The sequence below is a fragment of the Pongo abelii genome, chromosome 17, assembly GCF_028885655.2.
Source record: "Pongo abelii isolate AG06213 chromosome 17, NHGRI_mPonAbe1-v2.0_pri, whole genome shotgun sequence".
NCBI lineage: Eukaryota > Metazoa > Chordata > Mammalia > Primates > Hominidae > Pongo > Pongo abelii.
This window is the reverse complement of record NC_072002.2, coordinates 83,693,862-83,712,689: the sequence shown is the minus strand read 5'-3', so window position 1 is coordinate 83,712,689 and position 18,828 is coordinate 83,693,862. Positions and strand designations below refer to the sequence as shown.

General features: G+C 35.0%; 1 protein-coding gene across 1 annotated transcript in view; it reads left to right on the top strand.

The window, feature by feature from the left end:
* TMX3 (thioredoxin related transmembrane protein 3) overlaps nt 1–10,995 on the top strand; it is a 40,861-nt gene extending 29,866 nt beyond the window's left edge. The window contains 6 exon segments of the mRNA NM_001132711.1: nt 188–245; nt 430–483; nt 1,688–1,744; nt 3,558–3,687; nt 5,141–5,209; nt 7,486–10,995. Of these exon segments, the coding sequence (NP_001126183.1) occupies nt 188–245; nt 430–483; nt 1,688–1,744; nt 3,558–3,687; nt 5,141–5,209; nt 7,486–7,746 (629 nt within the window). The 3' untranslated portion in view covers nt 7,747–10,995.
* Nucleotides 10,996–18,828: the final 7,833 nt, after the last annotated feature.

The following is an 18,828-nucleotide window of genomic DNA, read 5'->3' as shown; positions in this document are numbered from 1 at the left end:
ACTAATTCACTGATTCATTCTACAAACATATACCATAATGTGTTGATTTAGTTTGATATAACGTATAGGGTGATTGGAATTAAATTCTAGAAATACTTTACTAATTTCCTACTCAGAACTAAAGTGATAATTGAACAGTTTGTGTAATAAGGGCGATTGAATTCAGATGTGTCATTCTTTATTTCAGGAAAGCTTGTGGCTCTTGCAGTTATTGATGAGAAAAATACATCAGTTGAACATACCAGGTATAATGCCTTGATACAGTTTTAAGCTTCAGATGTTCATTTCAGACTACATGGCTTTAGATAGATTTGATATAATGTCTTACTTTTCCTGCAGCAATTAGATGTAAGACAGCAGATACTATCATTGAAAAATTATATTTTTCAAGTGCAGAGATGAACTATTCATATGTTTGTTCTTCTACAGATTGAAGTCAATTATTCAGGAAGTTGCAAGAGATTACAGAGACCTCTTCCATAGGTAGGTGCTTATATTCTGAGAGATTCCTTTATTTTTGTTTAATACCATTTTGTAATTTAGTAAAGCAAACTTAGTAGTATTCATGCTTTTAGAGGTGAATCAAAGAAATGAAGTTAAATAACAGTAATCCTCGCTTATCCACAGGAGATACATTCCAAGACCCCCAGTGGATGACTGAAACTTTTCATAGAATGGAATGCTGCATATACTATAATTTTGTCTGTACCTACATACTTATGATAAAGTTTAATTTATACATTAGGTATAGTAAGAGATCAACAACAGTAATTAATAATAAAATAGAACAATTATAACAATACACTATAATAAAAATTATGTATATGTTTATTTCTGGAATTTTTCATTTAATATTTTCAGACCATGGTTGACCATGGGGAGCTGAAACCACAGAAAGTGAATCTATGGATAAGGGGGGACTACTGTATAGCACATTGCATTTTAGCATGAATTGTCTGGATCTTGAAATTCATTGATGGTATGTCCTGCAAGTTAAAAAAAGAAACACTTTGATCTATAATTTGTATCATACCTGCTTCTTGATAGGATTTGAGATGCAATTTATGTAAATAAAATATGCACATGTACTTATAATTGGACATAAATGACCGATCAGAAGTCAGAGATAGGCAGATAATTATTCTAACAGAAACTCAAAAGAATAACTGAATAAAAAATGGCATCAGAAATACATATATTTTTACTTTATGCTGAATCATTGTTGCTATCATAAAAAAAAGTCAATATAAATGTATTTTATTATTGAATTATTATTTCTTTCCTATTCTGAATCTTCTAATGATGGATCATTGCGTAGTTTTCTTACATAGTATGTAGCGTCTTCTGATTAGTCCTTTTTTTAGAGAAAGTAGGTAGTTTTTCTTAAACGTATTTCAGGTAGAATAGCTTATATTTCCCTGAATTTTAAATATGCATAAACCAAGTAGAAATATCTTAGAATTTCCTTTACTCGTGTATTTGTATCTCAGAAGCCAGTAGAATTTACACTCTTAGCAGTATTTATTGTGTATGATTTACATGTGAAATGTTTACAATTTCTGGGCTTACTGAGGCCTAAATTTAAGTTCATTGTTTTATTTACTTTTTTGATATTTAATGAGCTTTCTCTCTTTCTCTCCCCACCCCCTCTCCTTTTATTTATTTATTTTTGATTGTTGGTGGTTAGGGATTTTCAGTTTGGCCATATGGATGGAAATGACTACATAAATACCTTGCTGATGGAGTAAGTAAAGTGCTGAATGATTTTGCTATCAAATCTATTAATTTTTAAATTTGTTTCTGAGATACAGGTAGAAGGATTAAATAGCTGAAAAATAGCAAACAGTTGACATATTCAGATGCAGATATTCTCCCATTAAATATTTTACTTTAGTTTTCAAATTCTGTATTTGGAACTTACTGACTTTAATATTGGTCTGTAGTAAAAAAAAAAAAATTATCTCCTGATTTAATGTTTTCCAGTATTTTGAAAAGCCATGATTCCAAAACGTGTAAATTTCATAGCTTCTGCTTAGTACATACCTTGAGAAGTTCAGTTTTAAAGGGCAATATAACTATTAAATAGATATGTTTAGCATTCAAAAACTAATTGTTCTAGAATTGAATAGACTAACTTTGTAAAAAAAATTCAATTTTAAAATTTTTATCTGTTTAAAATTATATAAAGACTATTTTACATAGAAAATGTTTAGCATTCAAAAATGAATTGTTCTAGAATTTATTTGAGTAGACTAAATTTGTAGGAAAATATGCAGTTTTAAAATAATTTTTATCTAAAATTATGATGTAAAGATTTAATTTGCCACTTCACAAGACTCATATTAGAAAACATTTACCAAACTCTGTACTGAATTAATAAATTTGAAACAAGAAGCCACTCTATTCAGTGAACATTTAGTGAGTATTTACTGTATGTTGTACACTATATTAGACACTGTTGATGGAAAAATGAATAGAGTCCCTGTCTTTAAATGCTTATAGTCCACTGGATAAGACCACAGATGTTAATTACAGAACTGTATGAAAAGATCTATGTAGGACAGGGCTCGGATAGAGATACTTTCCCATCCTCGCCTCCCCCACCCCCCCACCTGCACCCAGTGCTCGCTAAAGTGGAAGGGCTCAGGAAACATTTTCTGGAAGAGGCAATAATTAAGAAAAGGTCTAAAGAGTGAGAAGTTAGCTGAATGAAGAACACAGGGATAGTATTTCAGGCAGAACATAATAGCAAGTATGACAGGTAGTAGGAAAACTGGGCTTAGGAGAGTGCTAGAGAAATAAGCTAGCCTCTAAATGAAGATAGGGAGATCTCACTAGAGACACACTAACTCTTAGCCGCATTGAGGGCCCAGTGGAAGTTCAACAACATGATGTTGTGCTTTGGTTTTCTCTAGCTTTGCTTAGTATCATAGATGTAGCAAATGCCTTCATTCGTTATTGCAATATATTAGGTTATTTTGGTGTCTTCTATTTTCTAAGTAAGAACACTGAGCGAGGAAGGGAGTGACCTTAACAAATCTGAAGTAACATTCATCATTTTCAGCTAAAGTCCTGAAATGTAGCATCACCTTACTTCATTTATTATCCGTCTCATTTCAGTAAGAACTTAAGAGGATTTGCCAAAGATTGAAGTACCAGATGTAGGATATAATGAAGAATCAAGAGAAAGAAAAAGTATCTATACAATTATTAAAGGGACTGTTGACCCTTGAACAACATAAGTTTGAATTGTGCAGATCCACCCATAGGGATTTTTTTAATACATACATTATAAAATTTTTTTGAGATTTTTGATAATTTGAAAAGACTTAAAGATAAATTGCATATCCTAGAAATATCAAAAACATTAAAAAGGTATGTCATGAATGCATAAAATACACGTAAATACTAGGTCTATTTGATCATTTTCTACCATAAAATATGCACAAATTTATTAAATAGCTTCTATAATTATAGCTACTGAGATATAAATGAATATCAGAATACTTGTTATTGCTGTGTTTAATGTATATTTTGATTTGTTTTTATATTTTCAGTGAATTGACAGTCCCAACTGTAGTTGTACTGAATACTTCAAACCAACAATATTTCTTGCTAGATAGACAGATTAAAAATGTTGAAGACATGGTCCAGTTTATTAATAACATTTTGGATGGCACAGTAGAAGTAAGTTGTTCACTTCTGTTTCAAAGAGATGATGGACAGGGGGTAGAGGAGAAACTAGTTCATTTCTTTACTTCTGATTCTGAAAAGAATAGTTGACCATCACCCGGAGTAGAGGGCTGGACCTCCATACATTGCTTCTGTCCAACTATAGGCAGAGTAGAGTTACATTCTCCCAGATACAGAAGGTTCTTCTATGGCAGAGGTTGCTAAAAGATGGAAATGTCCTTTTAGGGGTTATATGGAGGGTATTTTTGGTTGTCATGGTGATGGGGAGGTGCTGTTGGCTAAGGTTGAGGCTTAGGGATGCTATGAGGTCTGCATTGTGTGGGGTAATCTTAATAAGTGAACTTGCCTGTCTCTTAGTATGTTTCTAGGTCCAAAAGTACAATTTGATTAAGTTGTTAGGATTGGTTTTCTAAGAAAATCTGCAAATAAGATGACAATTTCTCAAGAAATGAGAAAATTTATTGAGAGTAAAAGCCCCCGTGGAGAGTTCTAGACTTAATCCTATAAAATATTTCTCAGAAATAAGTGAATAGTCTTAATTTTCTATTTTTTTCCTATAAATTTTAACTGCAGTGTTTTTCAAACTGTGAATTGCAACCTATATTAGAAAGTCATGACACCACTGCAAGTCACAATCAGGTTGTGACCAGCATACATCTTAATTCGATAGACTAGAATAAAATTTAAAAGAAAGCGCCTTCATTGCTTTTGTGAAATATAATTACTAATTTTTGAGAGTTGTTTCAGTTTTACACAAAGTTTATTTAAAATTTGCTCACAGAGTAACAAAGATAACTATTTTCGGTCAAGGTGAAGAAGTTTGAAAAACAATCAAATAGTTAAGAATATTTTTGAAAATAATTTATTGAAATGAAACTCACCTATATAAATATAAATCAGCCTTCTATTTTTAAGTTAGTGGAATGCAACTCAGACCGTTTAACAACAGATTTTATTGTCTCATAGAGCTTGGAAATTTAAAAAAATGAGCCAGATTGCAGGTATGGCCGACTACAGGATTTGATTGATTTTCATCAGGAATTTTTCACTCTCGTGCCTTCAGCACTTTCATCCTCAGGGAGCCTCTCCCTGCACAGTAGCAAAGGTATCCTGCAGCAGCTCTGGTTTTGCGGTCCCAGCTAAACTTAAAAGCGGGTTAGGCTGTACTCAGGGGTGGGTCAGCTTCAGCCAAGCTATGTGGGTTATGAATAGAGGAGGAAGAATTTTTTAGAGTAGAATCAGGGTGAATTAACACAAGCAGGCAGGAGGAATACTGGACATGACACAGACAAAAAACAACACAGTAAATGTTTACCACATGGCCTTTTCAGGTGATTATGTAATATTTTGGAGTCAACCATTTGGCCTGCAATTGTAAGGTTATGTAACACCAAATAAATGAAGTAATAGTACTTAAATAATTTATTTTTCTTTTCCTTTTTTGAAGGCCCAAGGAGGTGATAGCATTTTGCAGAGATTGAAAAGAATAGTATTTGATGCCAAATCTACTATTGTGGTAAGTTGTGACAGTTTATGTCATTGACAATGAAGAAGATATAGGTTCTTTATGTCTAGCTGTGTTAGAAATCTGAATTTGAAAAGATTAGGTAAAAATATGTCTTTTTAATTTGCAGAATATGACTAGTCAGTATTTAAGAAAATATATTCATCAGGTGGAAATTGTTTCTAATTGTTTATATGATTGATGAGTAAAACTAAAATTCAGAATCAATTAACTTGATAGTATAATTTAAAAGATTTTATTTCTGTAATCTGCCATGTAAAGTTTTTACTTAGTAATTTCTATGCTTTGTTGAAAGTGCAGATAATATGAAATTTTTAGTTCCATTATGTGCTGTCTTCTGTAAATTGGACATTTTTGTTAAAGAAAATGATGTGTGCTGGGAAGTCACTTTTTATTTTGCAGGAGTCAAAATTTTAGATCTTAAAATTTTAAACATCCCTATTAATTCTGTACTTTTCCCTAGTTGGTAAATAATTAAGATCATTTACAGATGTTTTTCCTTCTTCCCTTTTTCTCTGTTTGCTTTTTTTTTCTTTTATTCTTGTTATAGAACACTTTAAATGTGGAATTAAAATGTGATGGATCAAATCCTTTCTAACACTGTTTACTTTCATTTGTTTGTCCCAGTGTTTATTCACAGTTGTTATATGTAAGTAGAATATCAACAGTGGTAGATGAATTGACATGTCTGCCCCTAATTACCCGTATCTCTTGTTTTTATAATTATGCTTTCTAAATATATTTCCTTGACTTTCTTCACTGTCACCTCTCACCTGATTATTTCTGCTATTCTAATTTCCTCTTCCTTTCACTCTATCAAACTAATGCTCACTCTATCAAACTAATTAGATCTGTTGTATTTCCCCTGGATTTCTTTGAAGCATCCTTTCCTTGAGATTCTCCTTTCCGTGCTGCTGTGAGTATCACTACTCCCCTGCTCCTGCCCCATCTCTCCAGTCAGTGTTTTTCAGCATCCCTTTCCTCCCTTTCCCCTTTGCAGTCCTTGGATCTGAACCTTCTTGCTTGAAACTCTTACGAAATTGTTCTCCGTCTCCCAGCTTTAACTGTCAGTCAACTTGACAACAGAGGAATTCCTAAATTTGTTTGAGCCCTGAACGTAGTTCCTGTTGTCCTTCTTGAGCTGTTACATGGGCATTTTCATTCATTGTGGCCCAAAGCAATCATAAAAGTATAGCTAACATTTATTGGTTAGAAGTAAATTCTGGGAATCTTTGTTTTTTTCCTTGCATAGTATTGTTCAGTTTGCTTTATTTTCCTGTTGCCACGAGCGTGGATTAGGTCCTCATCACATTCTGTCTAGCTGCTGCTCTTCCACCTGGTTTCCATACTTCCCCTAGCCCAGTCTCCAATCTATGTTGTATTCCACTACACAATTAGTATGACGAAAATAATCGATTTTGACCACTTTCCTTCCCTTTTCCAGGGGTGTACATCAGAATACTCTGTCCATCTAAAGTATTTTCCTCGTTGGTTTTTGAATATTAGCTTTTGCTAGTGCAAATTGCCTGGTGCTCACTTGTCCCATATCCTGCCTCCTTCTCACTCATCCTTAAATTCATGCCTAAAACACACCTTTATTCTGTGAAACTTTCTTTTATTATCTCAATCCAAAGTGATCTTTTTCTTCTCTGAACTTGTCTGTGTTCTCAAGAGTTATCATTGCAAGTCATGCAGTATATTCTAGTTGAAAACCCTATTCATTAAAATTACTTTTACTTTTCTGGGAGCTATGAAGACAGTATGTAAATTGAGGGAAATTAGTAAGTCAATGAAGTTTTACTACTAACCAGATAAGTAAAAAATATTAAAAATGTCATGTGAAAAGAATACGTGTGTACCTTCTTTTGTGGTAAATAACCCAGCCTTCTCCATAAGCAGATTCCTGTAGTTCAGGAAACAACTCTAAAGCTGCTGGGCGCACATAGTAAGCATCTTAAAGAGACCTTTGTGGTTAATGTGAGAAAAATCAGTGTCTTTAGGAAAGGCTATGGAATAGTTGATGCCTTTTTCTGTTGCTAATAGCTGGTTCTACACACACATGCTTATGTATGTGCGTATAGAAATTATATCTCTTAACAGTGTCTTTAACATGGTAGTTACTGCTGAAATAATTGACTTTGATTCATTGGAACTAAAAACAAGTTGAATAGCAACAAGAGAAATCTGTAGTGGTTTCAAGTTCATTTAATGCTTTGTATATCAGAATTACATATGAAGGGAACTGAGTTTTAATTCTCTTTCCACAGTCTATATTCAAGAGCTCACCACTGATGGGCTGCTTTCTCTTTGGCCTGCCACTGGGTGTCATCAGTATCATGTGTTATGGAATCTACACAGCTGACACAGATGGAGGTTATATAGAAGAACGATATGAAGTGTCTAAAAGTGAAAATGAAAACCAAGAACAGATAGAAGAGAGCAAAGAACAGCAGGAGCCCAGCAGTGGAGGATCTGTAGTGCCTACAGTGCAGGAACCCAAGGATGTATTAGAAAAGAAAAAAGACTGAGACTTGCTGACTATAAAATATTTGATAGGACTTCAAATTATTAAAGAGTCTATTTATTGAGTTTAGACATTTAATCATGATCTTTACAGAAAAGAACATGTTATTCGTATTTTGCTGATATCAACTGCATGGATTAAAGTAGTCCCTCCATACATGGGGAAGTGTTTGGAGCAAAGAGATGAACAGTTTTTGTGAAACAAACACAGAGCACTCCATCAAAATTTACCTGATCTTTGTGATTAGAACAGAACAATTCTATTTGCATGTTTCTCTATCTGAATATTCTGTGACAAAAAGTTAAGATTCTTGGGCAGAATATTTAAATTGGTCAGTCAGGTAGAAGATACATGTGTGATATAGAAAAATAATGCCTCCCTTGCTGCCATCCGTTTCCCTCATATATTTTGGACAAGATTTATACGGACAAAATTAAGTCTTTAAAATGTAGGCACTTTAAGGAGAACTAATAACTTTTTCCATGTGTCAAATTAAGATTATGAGGTTAAAAATAATGTGGTTTATATAGCATAGTGGTTTTATTTTGTTAGTTATTTTTAAAGGAGAAGAAATGTTACTTTTTAACTTTATACTCAGTTGCATTGTCATAAAATTTTCTTATATGCCTAGATAATGGGGAAAAAAAGTCTTGTGATTGACTTTCGCAAAATGAACAGGATATACTGAGAGTAGAGGTTTCAACTCATTCCTTGGAATACTCTTAGCAGGTATTTCATCAGTCATTGTAGGTTGGGAAGAGTCTCTATTAATCCTACTCTGCTTTAGCCAGAACAGCCTAGTATTTTATTTCTAGTTTATATATTGAGATTTCTTCTAACGTTTCCTTTGATAAAAATCTTTTGCTTTTTGAAAAGTAGTATGTATCATATTTTTATGTTTATAGTGTGTAAACTTTATGGTAACTTATACTCTAGAATATGTATGTTTGTACCTACAGGCACACAAAGTTTATTGACACATCTATTATGTAATGCTGTAGACCTGTCTGTGTCTGTTTCATAAGGAGTAATGAGTGACATTAGCATGTCCAGTGACAAGTCACATCCAGTGTAAAAAAAAGAGATCAGCCAGTTACCTTCTCCATTTTCTTAGTTCTGTCACCCATTTCATCAAGTGGCCTCTCATCTTCTATAAACTAATACAGGAATTCTATCCAAAGCAATGTCTAAAAGCCCCTTTTTTTTTTAAAGTAATGGTTTGGTATGTTTATTGTAGATAAATTATTTTTGAGTCCTTCATTTTAGCTAAGTTTAGAATTTATATTAGGCAACTATGATTTGAGTGGTTATTCACTGAGTAATTTTCCACTATAAAGAATTTTATTGAACATTTATTAAAAAATATGTAATGCATGGTCAAAAAATATGTAATTCATGGTCTCGACACTGAAGTTGTTTAGGGATTTAGTCATCAAGGACAGCCTTCTGTTGTTTCTAATGCCATACTAATCAAGACTGTATGGACACTTGTATCTTAAGTACTAAGGAATTACTAGTAACTGTTTTATCCATGTACTGTTTTAGTATTTAATAATTAAATACCTATTCTTAGTGTTTGACACTCCATATTTCTTTTTTTTTGGAAATGAAACAAATATGCAGTCCAAAATTCAGGAACTACTAGAGTGAAATGATATTAAGTGGAAACCAGAGATAAATGCTGTTAATTTAACAAGTAGATTCTTCTCCAAAGAATAATGAGTGATTCTTGGGAAGATAAATGTTAATGTTCCCAATAGTCAAGCTTGTTTTGCAGTAGTGAAAAGCTTAGATGAGTACGGATGCCTCATTTGAAACTCAGCCTAGTAAGGAAGTGAAAACTTAGCAGTCAGTGACATGGGGAAACAGTTATAGAAAATGTCATTGAATTTTTTCATATTTATAGTTAGTCATTTACGTATTTTTGTCTTGTTGATCATTACCTGTAAATGAAAGACCTTAATAGGAAAAAAAGAGTAAAGCTCAGTGTGAATGCAAACATACAGTGATCTTCCTTTATATTCTGTGATGTTCTTTATAAATGAATGCCTCAGTTCTCTGCTACCCTTTTCACAGCTTTGTACTGTTTGCCTTATATTCTATTTGTGCTTTTAAAGTGTGTCTGTTGGGAAAACAAAATGTGTAGGTGGTTTGTAAGTGAATAATTTTTTTTTCTTTTTGTATTAAAATTTTGCTTTTTTCTCTACTTTTGGAGATGTTAATTTACATTGTCAGACTATTCACAAATCAGATTTTAAAATTTGTTTGCTTGTATGCATTTCCCTTCAATGTGATATCAGATATTACTATGAATGTTAGTTTCATTCCGTGAAAAATTACTTCCATATAAAGACAGATCTCTTAATAAGTGAATCTAGTGGAAGAACATAGGTATCATTCTAATTCCATGATGAATTTTGTCATGATTCTATGTGAATAATGGGGTCCTTCAGGAAGTTGGAATTTTTGCCTTCTCTTTTAATTGCAGTGAAATTCTCTTTATAACTTCTAAAATTCAGAATTCTAGATCCTTGCTTTTGCAGAATTCGGTGCTCAGACAATATTTAAGGACATTTCAGGGAGACAAAGTGCATGTTTTTATCGAGTACCCTGTGCACCACATTATATCTGGCAATTCTTTTTGTTTCATTATGTGCATCAATATTTTTCTCAGCTACTATTACTTGAAACTTGTTTAACATGTATTAGACCTAGAATTTTCATTTTCTTTCTCACATAGTTGCTTCCTGGTATCTGATTTAGAAATAACATTAAAATGCCAAATATCTGGGGGATTGAAGGAAGGGTCTATATGAGTAGGTAAATTGGCAGTATTGTTTTTGTTTAGTGGATATTGTTAGTGACTTTTTTTGTGTATTTTGCTTTGGGACCTTTTTATTTTGGTGTTGCAAAAAGTGACAGATATTTTCATCATTGCTTCATACGACATGGAATTAGGACAGGGAAAAATCATTCAACACTCCTTATGCATTAAATGATCAAATAAACCAGTGTGGGATATTAAGACTATCAATTGGTGGGATTAGGCTTGACATTTTATTTTTATAAATATATATTTTTTCTGAATGTGTCTGAGTCCAAGAGTGGGCAAAAAATAATTTTCTACTTTGGACTAATCTATAGAGGTTTTTGAAAGTCTGCATTACTAACTTGTTGAATTCATGATATTCTGCCTATGGCACAAATTGTAAACCTTTTGTTTTTCTAAAATAAAGTAATTGAAAACCTGCAATTGTTTCTTATTTTTACTGTGTATCCTGGTTGTTTGCAATATGAATAGTTCTGTGTACAAAAACAACAGCTGCGACCATATCTTCCAGAAAGTGTTTACTTTTATTAAAATTATAAATTGTAATTATAGAAATATAGAATTTTAGAGATGAGAGAGATCAGATTGCAGTTTAATTCTACTGTATTACAAATAAAGAACCTGAGGTTCATAGGTTTGATATAGTTTGTATTTGACAAACCTGATAATTGTACAGTATTTTTTCCAAAAGCATATCTGATAGTTTATTTTGAGAAGAATCAATCCTTAAGTCAACTGCTAAATTATCTTTGACACCACACAACCACAATTAAAACCTCAAGTTTTTAAAAATTTTGTTTTAAATAGCATCAGGTATATTAGGAAAAAAAGGCTTTATACAAATGTTAATTTTAAAAATAATTTCTTTTATATATATTAACAAGGACATATCTTTTAACGAGAGTGACTGGCACAGGAATAACAGCCCAAACCATGAACCCACAAACCTGTGAATTTGCAGACTGGCTGGTTAGGATGGGCCTCTTCTGATAGGAGTAACCAAGCACAGCACGTTCCGCTGTTTATAAATTTCACAAGAGTGTGATGGAGGTTCTCGTCTCTGTTGTGTGGCTGTATTGCACTGTGTGTGTGGAAGCTCTGGTGTCACACTCCCTGGTTCAACTCTTTCTGTCATTTACCTGTGTAAAGTTGAGTGAGCCACTTAACCATTCTGCTCCCGAGTTGTCTAATTGGAGGATGATGGCACCTATCTCGTTGGATTGTGAAGAGAAATGAGTTGCACATGATGTGTATTTAGAACAGTGACTGGAATACAGTAACAGCTCAAGTATTAACTATAATTTTTTTTAGATTTAATTGATTTTTCACTTGATTTAGAATTTGTATCATTGTTTACCACAGAGAAAAGCCAAGTCATCAGGAATATGAAATTCTAATATGTTTAAGTTTGCTTGGCTACTTTCTGCAATTTAAGTTCTAACATTTTGGATAGAAATGAAAAAAAATTTCTTTGACATAAAAATTAATTACAAATATTTAGGCTCAGATGTCTTGGAAAAATCCTCTGGTTTTTGTGCTTCTAGTGAAAATGAATAAACATAAGCAGATATAAACCAGTAAGATTGTTGGTTGATGTATGTGAATAGATAGACATAAATGTGAGACAGATTTAGAATAATGAATATTGAATATAGATGGGAAAATTATCTGATTTTCCTGCTAGCATACATTACTGTAGTCAAGTGCTCAACTTTCTAAGCTCGTCTCTGGTAAACTGAAATGATAACTAGTGAGAAGTGGCAATTTTTTGTGTGATTTATTCTTTCTGTTTTTTAATTAATTAATTAATTTTTAGAAGCAGGGTCTCACTGTGTCACCCAGGCTGGAGTGCAGTGGCACAATCCTAGCTCATTGCAGCCTAGAACTCCTGGGCTCAAGTGATCCTCCTGCTTCAGCCTCCCAAGTAGCTAGGACTATAGGCACACACCACCACATTCAGCTAATCTTTAAATTTTTTGTAAGGGGGAGTGAGTCTCAAACTCCTGGCTTTAAGCAATCTTCCTGCTTTGCCCAGATTTATTATTTCAACAAACGTTTAACAAATGTCTTTTATTCTATTGAATATACAGCAGCAAAAAACAGTCATAGCTTCAGTCTTCATAAAGTTTTTAGCTACTGTAATTGTTCAGTTTTTACTTAAAATGCTCAATTGGAAATTTTCCATTTTTCTGTTTTTCTTAGTTTCTCTTCTTACACAATCTATTGTTCAACACAAGAGCATTGATAATTAATCTCTGGGATTCAGAGAGTTAGCAACCAAGACAAAACGGAACATACCAGCTTGCTTCAAATACATGAAGGGGTCAGATTTACTCAGCATATCTGCAACTGTGGTAGTTATATAGATGGAGGTAACAGGGAAATTGAATGCAGTTCAAGGTAAGGAAACAACAAAAAGAATATCTCGAGATAAAATGGGCTGTTGGAGGCACAGAGTTCTCACAGTGAAAATGTTTTTCAAGCTAGAAAACTCCTTGGTATTGGTTTCAAGCCTGAGGTCCTGTGAGTCCATAAATGTAAGCAGTAAAGCCACCATCCACGCCCATGTGTGTGACAGTCTCCTCTTTTAACAACAAAAAAATCCAAAAAGGTTTTTAGCCAACTTTAATATGTCGAGTTCTGGTTGGGTGGATGAAAAAATCCAGTGAAGCTGAATTTATAGTAGAAACTGAGATTATTTCTCCACCCATCTAAATTTTTCACATGAATCTTTGCATTATTGTCTTTGTTCATAAGTGACCATGTTCATTTACTAATTTATATAAAAATAGTTTTCTTCTATTAAAGTTGATATGCCAGTTTCTGAATCTGTTTGATGCGACCACTGGAAATTCTATTTCCAATTATGAAAACGCAGTCAAAAACATAGTAAACACTTAATAGTTAAAATTATGAGGCTGTACACACAAATATCTGTGTAACTAACAAATCTGTGTTAAATTATTTTATCTCTTTTTTTTCTTTTCTTTTTTTTTTCCTTTGAGATTGAGTCTTGCTCTGTCACTAAGGCTGGAGTGCAATATCGTGTTCTCGGCTCACTGCAACCTCCGCCTCCCAGGTTCAAGCAATTCTCCTGCCTCAGCCTCCTGAGTAGCTGGGACTACAGGCATGTGCCACCATGCCAGGCTAATTGTTTGTATTTTCAGTAGAGACCACCATGTTAGCCAGGATGGTCTCGATCTCCTGACCTCGTGATCCACCTACCTAGGCCTCCCAAAGTCCTGGGATTACAGGCCAGAAACCCAGGATCTGTCTGTGACTTACTTTCTTCAACACCATGTATCTAATCTGGGAGAAATGTCTATCAGTTATATCTTTAAAATATATTCAGAAACCAAACTTTGCATGACTTTCAAGACTAGCATCTGGGTTCAGGTCACCATTGCCCTTTACCCTGGGAAAGGCTTCTGTCATAGCCTGACTGCAGTCTACTGTTGAAAGAGGAGCCGAAGTCATCTTTTTACAATGTGATATGGCTTGGCTCTGTGTCCCCACCCAAATCTCATGTTGAATTTTAATCCCTAGTGTTGGAGGTGAAGCCTGTTGGGAGGTGATTGGATGACAGGGACTGATTTCCCCCTTGCTGTTGTCTTGATAGTGAGTGAATTCTCATGAGATATGGTTGTTTAAAAGTGTGTGGCACTTCCCCCTTTGCTCTCTCTCTCTGACCACCGTGGGAAGAGGGTGCTTCCTTCTCCTTCACCTTATGCCATGATTATAAGTTTCCTGAGACTTCCTCAGATATGCTTCCTATATAGCCTGTAGAACTGTGAGTCTCTTCATAAATTACCACTTCTCTTCAAAAATTACCCAGTCTCAGGTAGTTCTTTATAGCAATGTGAAAATGGACTAATACACAATATGAGGCAGGTTATGTCATTTTTCTGCTCAAAACATTCCTTAGTGTAACTGCCAACATCGTTACCATAGCTGATGTTACTGCTTGAATCGTGTCCCTCAAAAATTCATACATTGATGTCCTAACCCCAGGTACCTCAGATTGTGACCTTATTTGGAAATAGGGTTGTTGCAGATGTGACTAGTTAAGATGAAGTTTCACTGGAGTAGGGTGGGCCCTAATATCAGATAGTTGTAGATGTGCAGCATTATTTCTGGGTTCTCTATTCTGTTTCATTGGTCTATGTGCCTGTTTTTGTACCAGTACCAGGCTGCTTTGTTCACTGTGGTCTTGTAGTACAGTTTGAAGTTAAGTAATGTGATTCCTCCAGCTTTGGTCTTTCGCTTAGGATTGCCTTGGCTATTCAGGTTCTTTTTTGGTTCTTATATAAAGAGGAAATTTGGAGATAGACAGGCACCCGTCGAGAATACCACATGAAGATGAAGGCAGAGATGGGGTGACGATGCTTCTACGAGCCAGGGAACGCCAAAGATGGCCAGCAACTCACAAGAAGCTAGGGCAGAGGCCAGAAACTGATTCATCATCACACCTCTGGAAAAGAACTGACCCTGTGGACGCCTTGGACTTCTAGCCTCCAGAACGGGGAAACAGTGTTTCTGTTGCTTAAGTCACCCAGTTTGTGGCACTTTGTTATGGCAGCCCCAGCAAATTCAAATAGCTTCTAATGCTAACAGTATCCCTGCCTCACACCGTTACCACATTTAACTCTAGTGCACCTATCTCCTTGCTCATTTCCTTCCAGGTTTCTGACCTCTGTTGTTCCTGGAACACACCCAGATGCTCCTTTGCACTCGCTGGTCCCCCTGATGAGAATGACATTCTTCTTGATACCCACAAGACTTCATCACTTTAGCCACCTTATCATTAATGCCTTTATGACCTACTCTCTGTAAATTAGACCTCCTGGCCTCCGGTTCTTCATCCCATTACATACACTGTGCTTTTTTTTTTTAAGGTTTGAGGCTACATGTGAAGGTTTGTTACATTAATATGTTACGGGGATTCATTGTACATATTATTACATCACCCAGGTATTAAGCTCAGTACCCAATAGTTACCTTTTCCTCCTCTCCCTCCTCTGAACCTCCCCCCGCAGGTAGATCCCAGTAATTTTTTCTTCTTCGTGTTCACAAGCTCTTATCATTTAGCTCCCACTTACAATTGAAAACATATGGTATGTGGTTTTCTGTTTTTGTGTTAATTTGCTAAGGATGTTAGCCTCCAGTTCCATCCATGTTCCCACAAAAGACATGATCTTATTCTTTTTTATGGCTGCATAACTTTCCATGGTGTATATGTACCACATTTTCTTGATCCAGTCTGTCATTGATGGGCATTTAGGTTGATTCCATGTGTTTGCTATTGTGAACAGTGCTGCAATGAACATTCATGTACATGTGTCTTTATGGGAGAATGCTTTATATTGCACTGGGTATATACCCAGTAATGGTATTGTTGGGTCGAATGGTAGTTCTGCTTTTAGCTTTTTGAGGAATCACCATACTGCTTTCCACAATGGTTGAACTAATTTACACTCCCATCAACAGTATTTAAGTGTTCACCTTTCTCTGCAAACTTGCCAGCATTTGTTACTTTTTTTGACTTTTTTTAATAGTCATTCTGACTGGTGTGAGATGGCATCTCATTGTGATTTTGATTTGCATTTCTCTAATGACGAGTGATCATGAGCTTTTATCATATGCTTGTTGGCTGCATGTATGCCTTCTTTTGCAAAGTGTCTGTTCACATCTTTGCCCCCTTTTTAATGGGGTTGTTTTTCTCTTGTAAATTTGTTTAAATTCCCTATAGATTCTGGTTATTAGACCTTTGTCAGATGTATAGTTTCTCCCATTCTGTAGGTTGTCTGTTTACTCTGTTGATCATTTCTTTTGCTGTGCAGAAGCTGTTAAGTTCGATTAGGTCCTATTTGTCAATTTTTGCTTTTGTTGCAATTGCTTTTGGTGTCTTTATCATGAAATCTTTGCCCATTCCTAGGTCCAGGATGGTATAGCCTAAGTTGTCTTCCAGGGTTTTTATAGTTTTGGGTTTTACATTTAAGTCTTTAATCCATCTTGAGTTTATTTTTGTACATGGTATAAGGAAGGTGTCCAGCTCCAATCTTCTGCATATGGTTAGCCAGTTATCCCAGCACCATTTATTGAATATGATTTTTTCCCCATTGCTTGTTTTTGTCAGCTTTGTCAAAGATCAGATAGTTGTAGATGTGCAGCCTTATTTCTGCATTCTCTGTTCTGTTCCATTGGTCTATGTACCTGTTTTTGTACCAGTACCATGCTGTTTTGGTTAGTGTAGCCTTGTAGTATAGTTTGAAGTTGAGTAATGTGATTCCTCCAGCTTTGTTCTTTCTGCTTAGGATTGCCTTGGCTATTTGGGTTCTTTTTTGGTTCTATATCATTTTTTTTTCTTCGATGGAGTCTGGCTCTGTCGCCCAGGCTGGAGTGTAGTGGTGCAATCTCGGCTCACAGCAAGCTCTGCCTCCTGGGTTCACACCATTCTCCTGCCTCAATCTCCCAAGTAGCTGGGACTATAGGCGCCTGCCACCACATCCGGCTAATTTTTTGTATTTTTAGTAGAGATGGGGTTTCACCATGTTAGCCAGAATTGTCTCAATCTCCTGACCTTGTGATCCGCCTGCCTTGGCCTCCCAAAGTGCTGGGATTACAGGCATGAGCAACCACACCAGGCCAGTTCTATATAAATTTTGAAATACATATTAACTGCTCATTTACTGACTGCTTCTATCCTCAAATGCACTTTAACTGTAAGCTCCAAATAGTCAGAGACTTTATCTGTTTTATTTCAAGGCTATATTCCCAGTTTTAAAACACGCTTGGCATGTACTATGCATTCAATAAATATTTGTCAAATGAGTGTTGAATCTGTTGTTTTTACATCATGATGTTTTTATCATCAGAGTGTTAGAGTTTACGTTTTCTGATTAAAAAATCAAAAGTATGTATTTAATTTTAATTGAAGATTTTAAATGTATGGTACAAAAGCATTTAAGTGCTTATTGATTCCACAGTAAGAAAGAAAAGTAATTAACATAAAAGTGTCATTAGCTTTGAACATATTTTAACATGGATGACTTCTTTCATTAGTTAGCTTGGGATCTAAAATCTTAAAATTTGTGTAGTCATTGAAAATAAGAATAGATTTGATGTCAAGTACTGTGCAAACTTTTATGTAACCAAATAATTTCCATCCCTCAAATACTATGAAAAGTAATTATCTCTTTTGCAAATGCCAGTTTAAAATTGTTAGCCTTTGTGATGACAATTACTATATTTTAAATCAGGGATGCTTAACTAGTGGTGCCTATCAGAATTACATGAGTGTCACCTCAGATGATTTACAAAAACATACATAAACCTTAGCAAATCTTTTTGGTTGGTCTTGGATGAACTCCCGCTTGAAGCCAGAACAGAGAGAAAAAAATTGGCTGTGGGTTTTGGTGTATACTCCAAGTTGTGAACTGATGGTTGAAATGATTATTAGGAGGAGTAAAAGCACCAGTGCCTCTGAAAGAAGGTGGATTTTGTGAGATTTCCTTCTGAGCATTCAGAGGTCGAATCCAGTACAAGAGTATGATGTGCCTTACAGCCTCCTCATGACAGGCAGCCCCAGTGGACAGTGAGGAAGCCTGCTAGCACCACTGAGGAAGCTTCAGGAAAGGGATTTTTATTCTTGTAAACAAGAAAGTAGGTTATGTTCAGCTGGGATTCCTTCTCTCTCTTTTTTTTCCTTTTTTTTTCTATGCTCCTTCCTCTAGAGATGAGCAAGGGCTCAAACTGACTTAAATCAGCCTTTGCTGCTAGGGATGTCCAGAGTAGAGGCAGCCCTAGGGAGCTGCAATTAGTTGAAGTTTCACACCTTGTGGCTTCATCTTCATGAGTAATTTGTATAGAAAACAAAATTTAAAATTCAAAAATATAGTCACAGTTTTCTTCTTTCTTCTATAATATCTAATGTAAAACAAGTTTTTATATGACCAGTAACTGGTTCCAAACATGAAATGTCTACCTAGGTGTCCACTTAGTAATGTAAGGAAACACACACACACACACACACACACACACACACACACACACACAAAACCACATGAGAGGGCGTGTCTACTCAGCTGTGTTTTCATAACCAGGTGCAGTTCATTTCTAGATTATTGGACTTTTGTGATCAAAAGCAGTTTCTTCCCTAGGAAGGTGGATTGGATAACTTCAGATGGTAAAAGAAAAAGGAAACAAAATGGGAGCTAAAATTCCCAGCCCCTAGTGGGGTGATGCCTGTTGGAAAGG